A 17,579-nucleotide genomic window follows, 5' to 3' on the forward strand; every position below is an offset into this window, starting at 1 on the left:
AAAGATGGTTCTGCTAATTCTCGGGCTTGGAGCAAGCCATATAAATTTTCTACAAGTAAGAGAGAATTTGATAAAACTATAATATAAGAAAATTTTATTTCAAATCAGTCGGGTTATGTTTGGTTTTGTAGAAGACAAGAGAGAAGAAATTTGAAGGAATCAAGTTGAGGTCCCCCCCACCAACTTTCTCTGTTTTGAAATCATGACAAAACAGAAGGTGATCTATTCTAACCAGGAATCAGGGAGGGGATTTTCTGTGTCTATCCTTTGTAAACTTTTGAGTTTTGGTAAAAAAAAATCATTTGAATTGCTCGTTGATCTGTCAAACCATTCAAACTAACAATAGTTCTACAAAATGAGCAATCATTTAACTTTATTTTTTTTTACTTTTAATTTTAAAATTACTAAAATAAACAATTTAATTTAAAATTATGCAGTAATCTTAACATATCTTCCCCATCATCCATCCTATTCTTCTCTACTTTACATTTCTCCTATTCTTACTGGTTTGATCAGTAAGAATAGATCTATTACAAGTTGAAAGGGCTAGAAGAGCTATGGGCAGATCAAGAAGAACATGGGTTGAAGTAGCGAAATATGATTTAAGGGCCCATAATTTAACAATGGATATGCTGCTGAACAGAACAGAATGCCAGTACAGGATTCATTTAGCCAACCCTGTATAGTTGAGACAAGACTTAAATGAAGATGATGACACTGACATCACAGTTAAACAGTCAGATACACATTTGAGCTGGTCAAACCAGTAACACAAATCTCAGGAGTTCACTGCTGGTCTATTCCTAAGCCATTCAGAGTAGTGAGGATGATTCTTCTATAGTTAGGGTGTTTTGTATAGGGGAAGATTTCTACCAAGGTTTTTCTTTAGGTCAAAAGAACAGCTAGGTTGCCAAGTTCCAACTTTCTAAATAGGGGTTTTAGTACTTGTTCTGAGATGAAAACCAAGCCAACTTTCGAAGTTTGATGAATTTAAGAATAGAATAGCAATAAAACCAATAATAGCAACAAAGAACACAAGAGAATAGAATAGCAATAAATTTCATTCTGATAGTTTCTAGGAATCATTCCTATGGTTTCACGAATATAAGCGTTTCTAATCAAAGATCAAATGGTTGATGGATATATATATATATATATATATATATATATATATATATATATATATATATATATATCCATCAACCATTTGATCTTTGATTAGAAACGCTTATATTTGTGATGTATAATGTATTTAGAATTTCAAGTAGTTTATAACTGAGGAGGTTTCTATTTCTACAACAATAATCCTAACCAACCTATGTCTGTTAGTTATCAAACCTTTTAATTACTTGTATAATAGAGGTTCTACTTGTGGGTTTAGAAGACAACAAATTAGATGTAAAGATTTAAGCAGCACAAGCAAGATGATAAGGAAGTCAGACTCTAGTACTACCTTGATGCATAATTCTGCAGCATTACTAAACCAAAATCCAACACCCAAACTCCGCATTTCTGGCCAAGATGGCTCATTGGACAGGATAGAGTTGAACAGAGTTTCCTGACAATCAGAGTGGAAGGCCCAACCTATGAACCTAGATTCAACAGGCAACTCTTCCTTGGCTTCCATTCTTCCAAATCTTCGGAGCAAATAAAGTTTCTGAAATCTGACTGCAACCCAAAACCTTGACACATGCAAGTAAAGAGAATCTACTCAGAAAATAAAGAATGTTTTGCATTGATACGCAGAATTACTTTCAGTAAATGCATCAATAACAAAAGAAGGAAAAAGGTGTAAGTAGGCCAACCAATAATGATCAAGAATTAAGTTCAGCACAAATGCATATGACGATTTCTGCTCTAACATTGTATTACGTGAAAGAAGAAGCACACTACAGAAAAATACTTTTGGGATAAAATACAACTGGACCTCAAGAGGAAATCAACATAAAAAAAAAAAATAATACTTGGAAATACACAACACTAACAATTATGCTATCATCATTGTCATTGTTGTCATCATCCTCATCATCTAAACTTTGTCCCAACTATATGAGGTCAGTTATTAATCCAGTTTCACCATTCCTATTTTTCAGTAGCATATCCATTGTTAAATTGTAGATCCTTAAATCATTTTAGCTAACCCAACCCATGTCGGCCTGTCTCTACCTCTTCTGGTTCCTTAAACTTGTAATGGATAACTTCTTATTGGTGCTGTAGATGATCTTCCCCACACATGCCCAAACCATCCTAATCTACTTTCCCTTGTTTTATAACCTATCAGTACTACACTGCCACTCCATAGGTTCTTTCACAATAAGTTCATTTCTGATCCTATCCATTCTAGTTTTCCTACTCATCCATCTCAACATTTGTATTTCCGCCAAACTCATTTTTTGGACATATTTATTGATTGTCCAGCACTCTACTCTGTACAACATTTCTGGCCTTATAACCATAAAAGTACTTCATCATTAATATATGCTCATTGTTTACTAATAAAATGAAAACAATGTTCAAGTAAATCCAGATAATTGCTGTTTAATAATAACTACAGGGAAAATGAGGAATTGTGTTCTGACCCATGATACCTAAACATGAATACCAACATGGACATGGACTCAAGAAACAAGATACTACTCCCCATTTCCTAAAATCCTAGACACGGATATGGAAATGGATATCCCGTATAATATGCTCATTTTATATTTTTAGTTTTTGAATCTACATGTCATTTCTCAAGACTCATGTCTTTCCAAAATTTAATTTTTTTTTTGATAAGCAACAGATAATTTCATTAAGAACCCCTGCAAAAACACAGTGCAAACAGGGAAGTACAAGAGGAAAAAGAACAGCCAAACCAGCTCCAAAAGAGAAAGCTCTAACAAAGACAACCAAAAAGAAGGAAAAAGGAAAACAGCCCAAAAAGGAAATCAAGTGTTACAAGTTTGCCCCCATTCCTGGACAACCCCAATCAAGTTGACTCTTCTGCACCCCAGCCTTAGCTAAGGAATCAGCCAGACCATTAGCACTTCTAGGTATCCACTTGAAGGAGCTATTCAATAAAGGATCCCAAGTGTTGTGCTTGTCTCACTAGATGTCTGCCTCTCCAGGGACCAAATCCTGCTTCTTCAGCAAACCAATTTAAGTTTGACAACCACTTTCCACCTCCACATTTTTTAAATTCGTTATTCAAAACCCTGAAGTAAGGTGTGCAGTTCAGCTCTTTGGGAATTGCCAAAACCAATAGGCCCAGAAAAGCTTAGCAAGACACAACCATTATGATCTTTGACCACACCCCCTATACCTGAACGGTAGAATGATTTTATAGATCTCTTAAGTGTTAATTCTATTGAGTATATCTATAAGTGATCATGCAGTATGTGGTGTCATATTGGGTAAGTATTGCGTCCAACACCAGTACACTAGGCATGTACAGGTATCCAGCTATCTAGGATCTTCTGACAAAAAATTCCTGCAGCTGCTGCCTAGGCAACTAGGTGCCCTTGGTTGGGTGCCTTTCCTGAATGCCTTGACTTAGAGCAACAAGGCACCCACCTAGGCGACAAAAATCACAAGGTGGTGCCTTGTTATAACATCAGTACTATATCTGAATTTAATTAGTATGTATGCTAGCACATCACTTGCACTTTTTTTAAGGTTTTACTATTGAGACTTGCAAAGATCCAAGGGGTTTGACAAGAGAAAAAGAAGGAAAGAACAGTAGGAAAAAGAGGCTTCTTTTCTTTTTGCTACTCTCTCTTTATCTTACATTAACTAAAATAGCGATTCCACTCCTTATTCTTTTTCTCATTTACATACTTCTATCTAAAATTTTTACTGTATAAAAATTTAGCCTTCTTTAGTTGCTAATTTAATATGAAATTGCTCTATTATTGAAAGTATTAAAACTAATATATTTAAGATACTATTGTCTCATGTCTTGAAAAGAAACTTAATGTTCTTAATAAGGAGAATTGCTATTTTTAAAATTCATATGCACGCTGATTGGTATAAAAACCAGGGAACTAACCTAAAATTTAGTTTTATGTTTTATAAAAATCTTATCACCTAGGCACCCGCCTAGGAAACTAGGTCACTAGGTGATCTACTATCACCTAGATGCCTTGACAACTATGCCAACCAGTATCAAATTTCTTATGCCTTTAATGACAGCATAGAAGTGATCTAAAAGGCACACCTAAGCGCACAAGCGAGGCGCATTTTAGGGTAATTTCCTTGCCTAGGTCCCAGGCACAGCACTTTCAAAAGGTGCACACCTGGTGTGTCTTACACTTCAACCCAGGTGCACGCCTTTTGAAAATTTGTGCAATTGTTTTGTTTTTTTATTCGCTTGCTCACTGAAGCTCCAAAAACCCCATATTTGCTAATGTTGCTCATTCATTCATCCTAATAAAAGATATTTTTAAAAGACACTTTAAGTTATAAAACCTTTTTTATGGGGATTAAGAAATTAAGACATTGATACGGACTTGTTTGGGCTTGCCTCGAGGGGCTTGGTACAAAGGCAGCTCATAGAATCAGGAACGCATAATGTTTACATCACATTAGCTATTTGAAGTAATGCAATCAGGAAAAAAATAAAGAGATTAAGACTTTACATGCTTGAATATGTTTTATATGTTATGATTGATTTGATTTTTAAATTTTCATTTTAAATATGTTTTTTGCATTTCTTTTTTTTTTTTGGCCTTGCTTCAAAAAGGTGTGCACCTCATGCACAAAATGGCCCTTGCACCTTGCGCTTTTAAAATACTTTAAAACACTGCAGCATAGGCCCATTTTGATCTTAACACAGTTCATAATATCGCAACATATCAGAGTGTATCATAAAATGTGTAACGTTCTAGTGAATCACTGATACAGTGAACACATAAAAATAGGAGTTTGAAGCTTTTTCGTCAATACTGTAGCATATCAGATACCTATCATATTGCATGCGTATCAATCGATATGCTACAGCAGCAAACAAAAAAAAATGTCTAAGAAGGCTTCTAGCACCCTCTAGAATCCTTCTTTCACTCTGAAACCATGTAAGAATCTTCTATATGACCCAAAATCTCCAAATCTACAAAAAAGAATGAAAGAAAACAATCAAGAATCAAAATTTTTTAAGCCAACAGTGGTTTGGACACAACTTGAGCAAACAACAAGTTTTCTTGTATTTCTTCATTAAATCTTCATAGCTTCAAATGATTTTTGTATTTGAATGATTGAAATGGATAGATCTACTCTTATCTGGTTGAAATTCTAAGACTATTCATTGTTATAATTAGATCTATGGAGTTTTATCACAGATAAAGGGAAAATATAAAATAGCAGAAAAAAAGAAAAATTTGTATATTTTGCATTATCTGATGATAAGGAATAATTATAATGTGGATCTATAGATGAGCTATCATATCCATAAATCCATAAAACTTAATGTTAAAAATTAAATTTTTTGAATTAATTATTTTAATAAGAATACAAATTAATTATTTTAATAAGAAAAAATTACCAATTTCAGATTTGTGATATGTGTCTTGGATGATTGGATAATTGGATTCTTTGCCCTTATAAGTAGGTACGTATATTTTCCTAAAAAAGTTTAAAATAATAAACATTACATAAAAAAGAAAATTTGATATGTTTTACATGATGTGATGATAGAGAATAACTTTAATGTGGATCTATGGATGACCTATCATATCCATAGATACATCAAAACTTTACGTAAAAAAAATTAATTTTCTTGATTTTTGGGTAATTTTAGAAATAAAAATATATTCAAAATAATAATTTCAATATAAAAAATACTAATTTTATACTTGCATGTAATTTTGCATAGTTTTTGTGGTTAAACTTAAACATTAAGATTGGTGGTTAAACTGAATGTAATTTAAGTGATTATTTTTTAATAAGGAGTAACCACTTAAACTTTGTCTTTTGTAATTAGTGGTCAAGAATATAACTTATGTGAACTAAGTTTTAAGTCTTTTGTAATATGTATCAATTTATAACTTGTTCACTAGAAATTGACCAATGACACAATTTTATATATTCTTGTATGTTGATTATGATATATTTCTTCATAGGAACAATTAAAGCATGTGATTCTTATGTATATACCTTATTTAAGACTTATATTTAGTGGTATTAATGTACTTTTATGATTTATTTGAGTTTCCATAGTGTATCCATGTATATCCAAAGTGTATCCCAATATGTATCTTAAAATTGCCTTTCTGATGCACCTTGTGTTTCTGATATTTTGGACCTAGGATCTCAAAGTGAAACCAAGAAACCAGATAAGACAGTACGTAAACAAACGAATACAAAATGAACAAAAATATCCAGGTTAAAATCATAGAGTTCAACATAATCAATCTGAGACATACCTTCGTCCAGGTTCATCTAGACTTCCATAGGCAGAAGAAGAGCACGGACCACTGATTTCTCCCAAAAGATCTAAAACTGCAAGAATTTTGAGTCTTTCCATGTTTTTTGTAGCTGGATGGACCTTGTTTAGAGTTTCAATAAAGTGGTCAATTTCAGAATTCCTTAAAGTGGAAGTGAACATATTATTGGTAGCATTGGTCTCTGATTTATATCCAGAAAACTGGGAGGAGCTTCTCTCAAACTGTGAAGCTGATGTCATTGAAGCAGGAACTCCACCCCATTGTAATATTGTATCACTTAAGTTTGTGGAGAAAAGTTCTTCAAGATAATTTGCCAAGTATATCTGTGGAATGATATGGCTGCGTTTTGCCAAGTTAAATGCCTCCTCGCAGGCAGAGGAATTATCAGAGGTAAGATATCCCACAAGATGCTGAACAGCAATATATGCACGTTTCCAATTCCCTACAAACAGTTGTTTCTGCATATGTCAAGTTTGATATGAGTGAATACCAAAAGAGCCGTTTGATAACAGCTGAAGTGGCTGGTCTAAACAACTTATTTGTCTTTTAGTGGATAGAATAGTTATATAATAAAATATTTAAGGTTAAAATAATCAACCAAACATTCCATTCAGCCATAAGGAGATCACAACCTACTTAATGATTTATGCACTACAAGACAAAGCAACAATTCATTCAGGTCTGCAACTTCATCCATTATCAAACAGTCCCTGATAGTTAGTAGAATATTACCCATAAGAACTTCAATACAATAGACATAGAGGTCACAAAATTCAGCCTACAGAATGCAGATTTTAAGCAAGTCTAAAAAATAAGATGGACAACCCAGAACCAAAAGCATGTAGTCTTAATTAGTAACATATGTCCTCTTCCAGAGAATCTGATACCTGAAAATTATAACCAACTTTGCATTGCCAGTGCTTCTGCACTTAGCAGGAGGAAAAAAACTATGCATTTTTCCAAGTTCTAAATCTTGAAAATTTATAAAAATAAATGAATAAAGTACTAAAATACCTGAACATATATTCAGAAGGAGTGATTCTGGATGATAAACAGGCAAAACTCCATGTAATTTCTCTTCTACTTCAAGCATGGTCCATGGGCCGAATGTGGTATCTGAATCATATTGCTGTTGAGGAAGTGTTAAAAAGTTGTAGAACAGATGATCATTTTTCATATTCATCTTTAATGGCAGTATGGACTTGCATCCTTCACTGCTCTCATCACTTGTTAAGATTTTATCATCATAACTAATGCAACCTACAAAAATAGCAGGAAGCATGTCTCTATCTGTTCTAGCCATACAATGGTGAGGATTATCTTCCTCACATTCTTGATACTGCTTGGCCTGGTCATTCTTATCCATATGGAATGACCACTGACTGAAAACAGAAAAGTACCTCTCATGAACAAGCACAGGATTAGCCTTTGGTCCCCAAAGGAAGTCTTGAGCTACTTGCAAAGTGTGACCAACTGCAATACAAAGCCAAACATGCATCTCCAAAGAGTTTCCTGGATTTTCTAGAATCTCAGTGCCACACCTTCTTTTAGCGTACACACGCAATTCATTTTGCATGCAAACACCAAGTAGTAAATGGCCATTCCCTATGGATAACCAGTTTAAAGAAATAACAACCCCATCCAGGGATATCTTATCTTCTAGAAAAAAACTTCCTGAACCTATGAGACGTACAGATTCCCATATATGAAGAGTGCTCACACCATCCACATGACCTGCAGCGCAAACAGTTGCAAGCTTCTGACCACACCCAGACAAAGCTATTGCACTGACTGGACCTTCATGGGTGGTTAGCTTACCCACAAGCTCCCAGGACAAGGGAACTGGTTCAGGATGTTGAGCTGATGATTTTACAGGAATACTTCTCCATAGTTTCAGAGTACCATCAGCATATCCTGTGGCCATGTGATATGCAGAAGAGTTCAGGCAGAAACCATTAGACAAAGCCCACTTCCGTTGTATGGATGGTGTCAAAACATCTGAACAGACCACACCTACACTTGTAACTTGAGCAGTGCTGTGGAAATCTGGAAACTTTTCTGAGCACACTTGAACAACAACATAACATTTTTTCCCAGCAAAGGTACTTTCATATCTCTGTGCACTCTCAAAACTGCAACTGCAGCTGCTTCCGGGTAAATCATCAGCATGCAAGGTAATTTTCCATGATAGAGCCTGGAATTCTTTCATCCATACTCCTAGCAACATAAAATCATTAGAAATAAACCTCTTACTACAGGCTGAAGGCAGAGGGACTGCAAAGATGTTGGTGGGTGCTTCTTTCTGACTATGACCACTGAAAGGAATTGTACATAATTTTTGAGGCAATACACTCTTTTCTTCATTTTTGGAGAATTGAATGATGAAGCAATCAATTCCTCCAGCATGTCCCATAAGAAGAATACAGCTCCCATCCAAAACTGAAGGTGCCCACCTCACGCTTGAATATTCAAAACACGACAAGTCTTTAGTCACAGTTCTGCCCAATAGTTTCCATGTATGGGGAACCACCATTGGCATATCAAACATGCAATTGGAAGTGGCAGAAAGAGACCAGAAAAGCAGCAAACCATTAGAATCTAATGAAACAGCAAGTTCAACTTCACAACTATAGGGATGCACTGCTACTTGTAAGATTTTTCCATTGTGACCGTCTAGACTCACAACCCCACCTGCACAACATGATAAACAGTTCTTCCATAATTGCTTTAAAGATGCATCCTCTGTGTTACTAGATGGAGGGGTATATAACTGTAACCAACTCATGGAATTGCAAGGTAATAACTGTATCAAAGAGCATGTGGTTGGTGGTCCAAAGAGTTTACTCCTCAATGTAACAGCTTTATAAAAAAGGGATAGGCCTTCAGAACTTGGGTTAGCAATTCCATAATGATAAACACCTTCTGGACTTGGTAACTCTTGTCTCTTCCATAAAGTCACCCGTGGGAACCTTAATGGGGAAGTATCATCAAGGCAGTGGACAGCCCAGAAAGTAAGTGACATTCCTGGTCCAAACCCAATTAACCACTCGCACCTGCCTGGTGTTTCATGTATACATGCATTTACTGTACCTGTGAGTTCCATTGCCCATGTTATAAATGCATCTTTGCCCAAGGTTGCCCTCAAGGATTGGTTTATTTCAATTACAGCAGTAACATGGAAAGATTGCCTCATGGTTTTTTGATCATTGATGTCCTTACTAAACTTTCTACCCCTCCCACTGTCAATTTCACTCCACAACCTTACAGTTCCATCTAAGCAGCATGTTAAGAGAACATCCTTTTGTGGATGCAATGTATCTCTATTTGATCCTGTTTTAATCAATGGCCTCCACTGAATCATTGAAACTGGCAGAGGATGGTTTAACTCTGCTTTCCAAAATCCAGTTTTCCCATCATTCTGACACACTAACACACATTTATTTACCCCTTTAAACAGAGAAGGTGATCCTTCAACATCCAATGCACATAAACATGCTGCAGTTGCTGCAGGTCCTTCAACAGTCCAGGTTGCAGAAACCAGATTTTGAGGTTGTTCTGTTCTGAACTTCCAAGCTATTTCCCAGGTCTGGTTCTTCCTTTTCCACATTACCACCTCAATTCCAGCCGCAATAATCCCATCACCAGAACCTGTCCATTTGATGGCCTCCACTGTATAAGATTGTACAAGGACAGCATCTTTCCTCCAATGAGAAGAACCTGAAGATAAAAATATCAATGTTCAGATTTAAGAACATTTGAAAGAAGATAAAGCATGCCAAAGTACAAGTAAAGAGATAGAGAGTTTACCATTAAAGGAGATTAAGTCAAGTTGCTGAGATCATTCAAAAAAATTAGGGATACCAATATGTTATACAAAGAAGAAATCATATATAATAATCCTTCTAAAAATAAAAGAAACGACAACCTAAGAGGGAAAAAAAAGTCTCCTGGTGCAGCATTTCCAGGATTTTTTTATGGATAATTAAGTATTTTATTAATAGTAATAAAAGTAAGCAGACAAATCCATACCAAGCTGATATCTCTCAGGAGGCGCAACTTGCTGCCTCAAAAACAAAGTAAAATTACAAATGATCCCAGACAAATTCATCCCGTTTGCCGACCTCCTCTCCCACTGAAATCTAACCATGAGATTAGTGGTAAGCCATTTGAATCTTTTCATTTCTCCCCTAAAAGACCATGCTACTGTCTCTGGTTCTTTCAGCCACCCAGTTACGACTCTAGAATCACCTTCAAAGATCAACCTCCTAAAGTTCAGTTCTTTAGCAATCTGTGCTCCCTGTAGAGCAGCTTGCACCTCTGCACTAGCTGCATCCCCCACACCAATTGAGCCCAAGAATAAGGCCATAACCTGTCCCTCTTCATTCCTAAAGACACCCCCAATGCCAGAGGGTCAGGATTGCCAATGCTGCTGCCATCAAAATTGAACTTTATGAAACCTTCTTCTGGCGGCTTCCAATCTACAACAGGTTTATCCTTAACCGAAGAAGAATTTGCAACAGATACCCAGTTTATCCGTATGACATCAAAGGAGTTAAGTGAGAATAAATCTAAAGATTTGGCCCAGCTTATAGCCCTCATTAGCAGACATGCCCAAACAGTATCCATATCCCTTTCTTTATCATTAAAAATTCTGTTATTTCTTTCCTCCCAAACTGTCCATACTAAAGCAGCCCTAACACATCTCCATAAAATTCTACCTCTTCTCTTAGGCCACCTAAAAGTTGTAGGGTCAAAAAGCCCCCCAGTTTGTAGAGGCATCACCCACCTACCACCAAAAATATCAAAATTTTTTTCCCAAAGATTTACAACAAATGGGCAAGAAATTAAAAGATGGTAACAGCTCTCTCCATTTGCTTTGCAAAGGAAACACCAGCTTGGGGAGACACAGAAGTTAGGTCTTTTCTTTTGCAAGGTATCCAGTGTGTTTAATTTCCCAAGAGAGGCTTCCCAACAGAGGGCTCCAACTTTAGGGGAAATGGATTTAGGACAAACTTCTTTCCAAAAGAAAGGCTGAGGGTTAGGGATTGAGCACAACTGAGAGAAAAAAGAGGCACAAGAAAAAAGACCCAGAGGGTTGGGAGTCCAGATTCTAACATCAGGTTTAGAAGGGTCCAAGCAAACATTGTTAGGGTCTTGATCAAAGAAGCAGCTTGATCAATTTCAGAATCTCTTAGATCTCTTCTGAAACCCAAATTCCAGCTGAATCCAGAGGATTGGGAGAAAGAAACAAATCTATGAATGGGTTCACTTTTAAAAAGGGAAAGGGAAAACAAACATGGATAGAGATCCTTAAGGGTGGAATTACCAATCCAGGTGTTTTCCCAAAAGAGAATCTTATCACCAGTACACACATAATACCTGATAAGGATGAGGAATTGGGGAAGAATACTATGAATAGCCTTCCACGGAAAGTATAGAGTAGCCTGCTGAGACACTCCAGCATCCCAACCATTTCTGCATAACCATGAATACTTCCCACCACCTTATGCCAAAGCCTATCTCTCTCGAATGGCTGCACTTATGATAAGGGTTATAGCTTAGGCCCGGGCCCGGCCCGGCCCAGGGTTCCAAGCCTGAAACATAAGCCCTAGCCCTGGTCTACATGGGCCCGGGCCAAGTCGAGCCTGATTCTGGGCCAATGTCTTTCATATGCAAAACATTACATATCTATAACATTTTATATTAAATGACATAACATGCATATAAACTTATTTATATATCTATAATTTATATATAAATTATACATGTCATGGTATATATTTATATATAAAATATATAATATAATGTAAAATAACTAGTATACATATGTATACATTATACATAAAATGTGTAAGTTTAAATATATGCGGGCTTGAAGTTTTAAGCCCAAAACCGGCCCTAAAATTTGTGGGCCTGAGTTGGGCCCGGGTCCAGGCCAGGCCTGAACACAAAACCCAGGCCCAAGCCCGGAATTTCCAGGCCAGGCTGGGCTGAAATGATCACCCCTACTCCAAAGCCATTTGCCCAATAAAGCTTCATGCTTCCCTATATTGCCTAAACCTAAACCCCCTTGCTCCTTCTACAAACTAGATCCCATCTCACCACGTGACCGTTCCTTCCTTCACCAGGTTCCCATAAGAAGTCCCTCATGATCTTCTCTACTTTCATTACCTCCCTTTGTGGCATTTTGAATACTGAGAGAAAGAACAGTGGAAGGTTAGCTAAAGTAGATTTAATCAGAGTGATACGACCCCCTAGATACACATAATTCCTTTTCCAAGCTGACAATTTCCTAGTGCATCTTTCAAGAATTGGACTCCGAAAGCTTCCTTCCCGTGGGTTGGCTCCTAGGGCATAGCTAGATATTTCAAAGGCCACCTAGCGGTAGGACAACCTAAGGCTTCTGCTAGACCAGTCATCTCCTCCTCTACCAGTTCAGTCCCACTATGCAACTCTTTTCAAAGTTAATCTTCAACTTAGGGACAAATTCAAACAGTTTGATCACCTGCTTCAAATTACTTGCCCTTTGAGGATCAACACTTTCACAAAATATGATTGTATCATCAGCAAACTTCAAGTGTGTAACAATTGTGCTCTCTCTCCCAACCCTCCAACCTTTAACCAGTCCCGAGTAATCATCTCTTACAACAAGACTATTAAACACCTAAGCTACCAAGGTAAATAGGAAAGGAGAAAGGTGATCCCATTGCCTCAAACCTCTTGTTGCTAGGAAAAAGTCTCTAACTACTCCATTAACAAGGACTGAATAATGACATGTCTTCAAGCAACCCTCAATCCAACCATACTGTCTCTCCCCAAACCCAAAATTTTTCAAGGTGTCCAAGAGGAAGGACCAATCAACCATATTATAAGCTTTCTCCAAGTCCAATTTACACACACAACCTTTTTTTCCCTTTTCTTAAAATCCTCTACGCATTCATTATCTATCAAAACTTGATATGTGATCTGTCTACCTTGAATGAACGCGCTTTGGGAGTGGCTTATCAAACCAGGAAGGATTTGCTTTAATCTTAAAGACAACACCTTGGTCAAGATTTTATAGATGCTTGTTACCCGGCTGATTGGTTTGAAATCTCTCGGCTGATTGGCTCCTCCCTTCTTAGGAATCAAGGCTTGGAAAGTTGAATTTATTCCCGGACTAATAAAGTGTTCCCCAACAAACTCCTCAAAGATAGCCAAACGGTCCACTTTAACTATCTCCCAACACTTTTGATAAAGGGCCATAGTGAAACCATCCGGTCCTAGAGCTTTAGATCTGGCCATTGAAAATATAGCTCCCCTTATCTCCTCCAAGTCAAAATCCCTTTCCAACACTCTTTCCAAGTCCAGACTCAATCTTGGCCAATCTAGTCCTTCCAAAGTAGCACCCACATCCTCTTGTCTTTTAAAAACGGATTTGAAATGAGCCACAAAAAAGTTAGCAATTTCTTCTTGATTAACCAAAGTTTCTCTGTTTACTTCTAATTTCCCCACAAATTTTTTTTCTTCTTCTTCCATTAGCAAGTGCATAGAAAAATTTGGTATTCCCATCCCCCTCTTTGATCCAAATGTGCCTAGATTTCTGCCTCCAACTGATTTCTTCCCTCAACAAAATTTCTTCCAAATCTTTTTTTAACAACCATCTCAACCTTATCTTCCTCATTTATTGATCATTGGCTTTCTTTAGCATCCAAAAGCTCAATTTGAGAAGTTACCAATAATTTCCTCTCCTCTACTCTTCCAAAATGGTCTTTGTTCCACTCTTTGATTTCGTATTTAAGCCTTTTTAGCTTCCTATGAAAAAGTGCACCTTTCCCCCAAACTCCTTGCACTTCTGCTCCCCAACATTCCTCTACCTTATGGATAAAGTTAGGGTGTGTAAGCCACATATTCTCAAACCTAAAGGGTTTGGGGCCACTCAAAAAGTTTTTGGTTCCAATGCTATTTGGGCAATGGTTAGAAGTGACTCGCAGTAAAGCTCTTGACACCAATCCATTCCAATGTTCTTCCCAATCTAGAGTGAAAATAAATTTGTCCAGCTTTGAGCAACTAGGGGGGATTTGTAAATTGGACCGAGTGAATAAACTTTGTTGGGTGGGAAGTTCCTTTAGTTCACACTCCTCTATGAAATCATTAAACTTTCTCATACTAGTGGTGACTAATTGGTTGGGATTATTTGTCTCCGTGAATCTGACCACATTAAAGTCTATACCTATTGGGTCCATAGATATTTTTCAACACCCAAATGAACCCATCATCCACATTCTTGAATTTTAGGGAGAGGGAAAGATGACCTATTACCAGGATTGCTACAAAGTTTCCCCAGCTCTTCATGGATAGAGACCACTAAGTTTCAATTTCAAACTTAGATCCTCATTTTCCTTATGCTCAGTTTGGGAAGAGTACATATACAAATATATGCAACGCAAATACAAGGTTTAAGAATACAAAATAATAGAAAATAGAAGGTTTTGCACTATACATATTTGCATTTGTACTCTTCTCGGTTTGGAAAGAGTACAAAAACAAATATGTACAGTACAAATCATAGTTTTCAAGGTGCCAAGGCGAGGCTAGGGGACAGGGGGGCGCCTTGCCGCCTAGGCGATGGATTCTTTTATGTAGAAAACATAGATCCTAGGGTAGTTCCCTAGGTACCATAAGCATATTTTCTTAAGAACTATTCATAATTTTCATAAGTATAGAGTTCATGTTAAAGTATAGAAAATCAACATATTCATGAGAAGAAAAAGAAGAAGGAAAAGAAAATTCAAAAAATATAGGAGCTGAACCCTTATTTCTGTTATAGGAAAAGAAGAAAAGAAAATGTGTTGATTAGAAAATGTGTAATAGTAGTAGTAGTAGTAGTAGTAGTAGAAAATGTGTTAATTAGACAAAATTTTAAGTTCTTCCTTACTTATTGGTTCAGGTTTTAAAGTCTTTGGGGGTTCAATACAGCATTAGCAATGTTTATATTGATTAAACCCTAACAAATAAGAAAATAATAAAGAATAAAAAGTATTTTATAATACATAGTACAAAACTGTTTGGCGATTAGGTGAGGCAAGCCTCAAAGGGTGCCTTGTCGCCTAGGCGGGCGTCGCCTAGGTGCCCGCCTTGACAACTATGGTACAAATGCATACAACATAATACAAAATACAGATGTTAGATTATGGAAAGTGTGTAAGGATGGGAAGTTTTCTGTCAAGTCCTTGTACATGGCACTGGTCAGAAATCAGGTGGTGGCTGATCCAGTTAGAGGTATTTGGGGGAAGCCTGTACCACCAAGGGCTGAAGCTTTTTCTTGGTTGATTGTAAGAGGATGCATTCTAACACAGGATAACTTGAAACTCAGAGGGCTGCAGTTTCCAAGTAGATGTGTGTTATGTTGTGCTGCTGAGGAAGATGTGTCTCATTTTGCTCCATTGTAACTTTTCATTTTTTTATCAGTCCATTGTAACTTTTCATACCCAACTTGGTCCTACTTTTTCAAGTTATTCAAGGTGGTCAGGAGTCCTTTGGCTGATCTGACTGAGATCTTCAGCAGCTGGCCAAGAATTCAAGGTGGAATTAAAGTCAAGATCCTATGGACATGTATTTCTTTTGCTGTTTGCTGGGAAATATGGAAGGAAAGAAATAGAAGGAACTTTGAGGGGAAAGGAAAAAGAATGGATGAGTTGGAAGCTGTTATTAGTTCAACAGTTATTGGCTGGGTGCTACTGCTTCCAGAGTTTCAAGGACTGTGGAATAAAGACTTTCGAGCTAAATTTTGGTCTACTCTAAATTCTTGATTGGTGTACTGAGATGTGTATTGTTTCTGAAATGGTGTTTCTTTTTGTTTTGTGGCTTTCATTGCTGTAATCCGGAGGGGGTGACATCTTGTCACCTAGTTATGTTATAATGTTTTTCCTTTTAGCAATAAAATTTCTTTTATTTATCTTCAAAAAAATACAAGGTTTTGTACTCTACATATTTGTATTTGTACTCCTTCCAAACTGAGCCTTAGATTCCATTTGGAAGGAGTACAAATACAAATATGTAGAGTGCAAAACCTTGTATTTTGTGTTATTTTATATGTATTTGTACAGTACATATTTATATTTGTATTCCTTCCAAACTGAGCCATAGATGCAAATCTACAATCCTTCCCCTTTGCCACCACCTTTGTACAATCATCTTTTATTATTTGGTAAAGTGGAAGGCATCTTTACCTATGTTTCCCAACATTTTGTAAACGGAAGAGAGCACAGCATACTTCAATAGTAACAACATGTACTACCACTAGAACAAGAAGCATGTAGAAATTATGGACACAGGGATGAGATTTTCCCAAATATATGGGGTCGGCTACATGAATCATGTTTCACCATTCTGTTGTTTTTAATGCCATATTCATTGGTATGTAATAAATATGCAATTACCTTGCAAATTTATTTTTTTTACTACTAAAATGTAAAATATTAGGTTTAGCTGAGCCCTTTCCTGCGCGGATCCTTAATTATATAGAATCTTGTTTAAACGGGTATAAGAGATTAGCTTCAGGTACCGAGTTAAAATGTGCATTTCCTTCAAGCGGTTCTGCAATTCACACACGGGATAATTCAACTAAGACAAGAGAAAAACCGCAAACAATTGAACTTCCGCTTACCGTTATTATCTCCAGAATTCGCCGAATACAAACAGATGCAGTTCTCCAATACCGCTGCAAGTTCGCCTTTCGAAGGAAACATGGGAGACCAGGCAGCAGCCTTTACAACTGCAGACTCGTCGCTGGAAAGCTCGATAACTTGCCGGAAAAAAGGACCAATCGAGGTTTCTTCCTGAGAGAGAGGAGAAGGAAAGTGGGAGATAACTAGTAGTGACGAAGCTCCGTATGCGATCCATGAGTAACCTGCGAAATCCGGCAACCAATCGATAGTAGAGACCGAACGATTTGGCGATGGAGGAATTGTCTCAGATTTGATGAGTTCGAGAGGTAATAGATCCGAAATCTCTATAGTATCGTTTCGCTCCTCGTCATTTGTTTTATTTGCGGTGACACTTTCAGTACTACAACTGCCAGTTTTCCCTTGCATTGTTTTTGGTTAAAGAGAGACCAAGCCATTGAAGCAGCAGCAGAAGCATTGTAAATGTATACCGCACCGTATTGAGAAATATAAT

General features: G+C 36.9%; 1 protein-coding gene across 2 annotated transcripts in view; it reads right to left on the bottom strand.

The window, feature by feature from the left end:
- LOC148881011 (transducin family protein / WD-40 repeat family protein) overlaps window positions 1–17,547 on the bottom strand; it is an 86,066-nt gene extending 68,519 nt beyond the window's left edge. For both annotated transcript variants that reach the window (XM_088963206.1, XM_088963205.1), the window contains exons 1-4: window positions 17,068–17,547; window positions 7,434–10,136; window positions 6,399–6,861; window positions 1,454–1,682 (exon numbers count right to left, since the gene is read on the bottom strand). In XM_088963206.1, coding sequence (XP_088819332.1) covers window positions 1,454–1,682; window positions 6,399–6,861; window positions 7,434–10,136; window positions 17,068–17,494 — 3,822 coding nt within the window. In that variant the 5' untranslated portion in view covers window positions 17,495–17,547. The remainder of the gene's footprint in view (window positions 1–1,453; window positions 1,683–6,398; window positions 6,862–7,433; window positions 10,137–17,067) is intronic.
- Window positions 17,548–17,579: the final 32 nt, after the last annotated feature.

The sequence above is a fragment of the Nelumbo lutea genome, chromosome 1, assembly GCF_056320005.1.
Source record: "Nelumbo lutea isolate HS-2025 chromosome 1, American lotus-T2T, whole genome shotgun sequence".
NCBI classification, from domain to species: Eukaryota; Viridiplantae; Streptophyta; class Magnoliopsida; order Proteales; family Nelumbonaceae; genus Nelumbo; species Nelumbo lutea.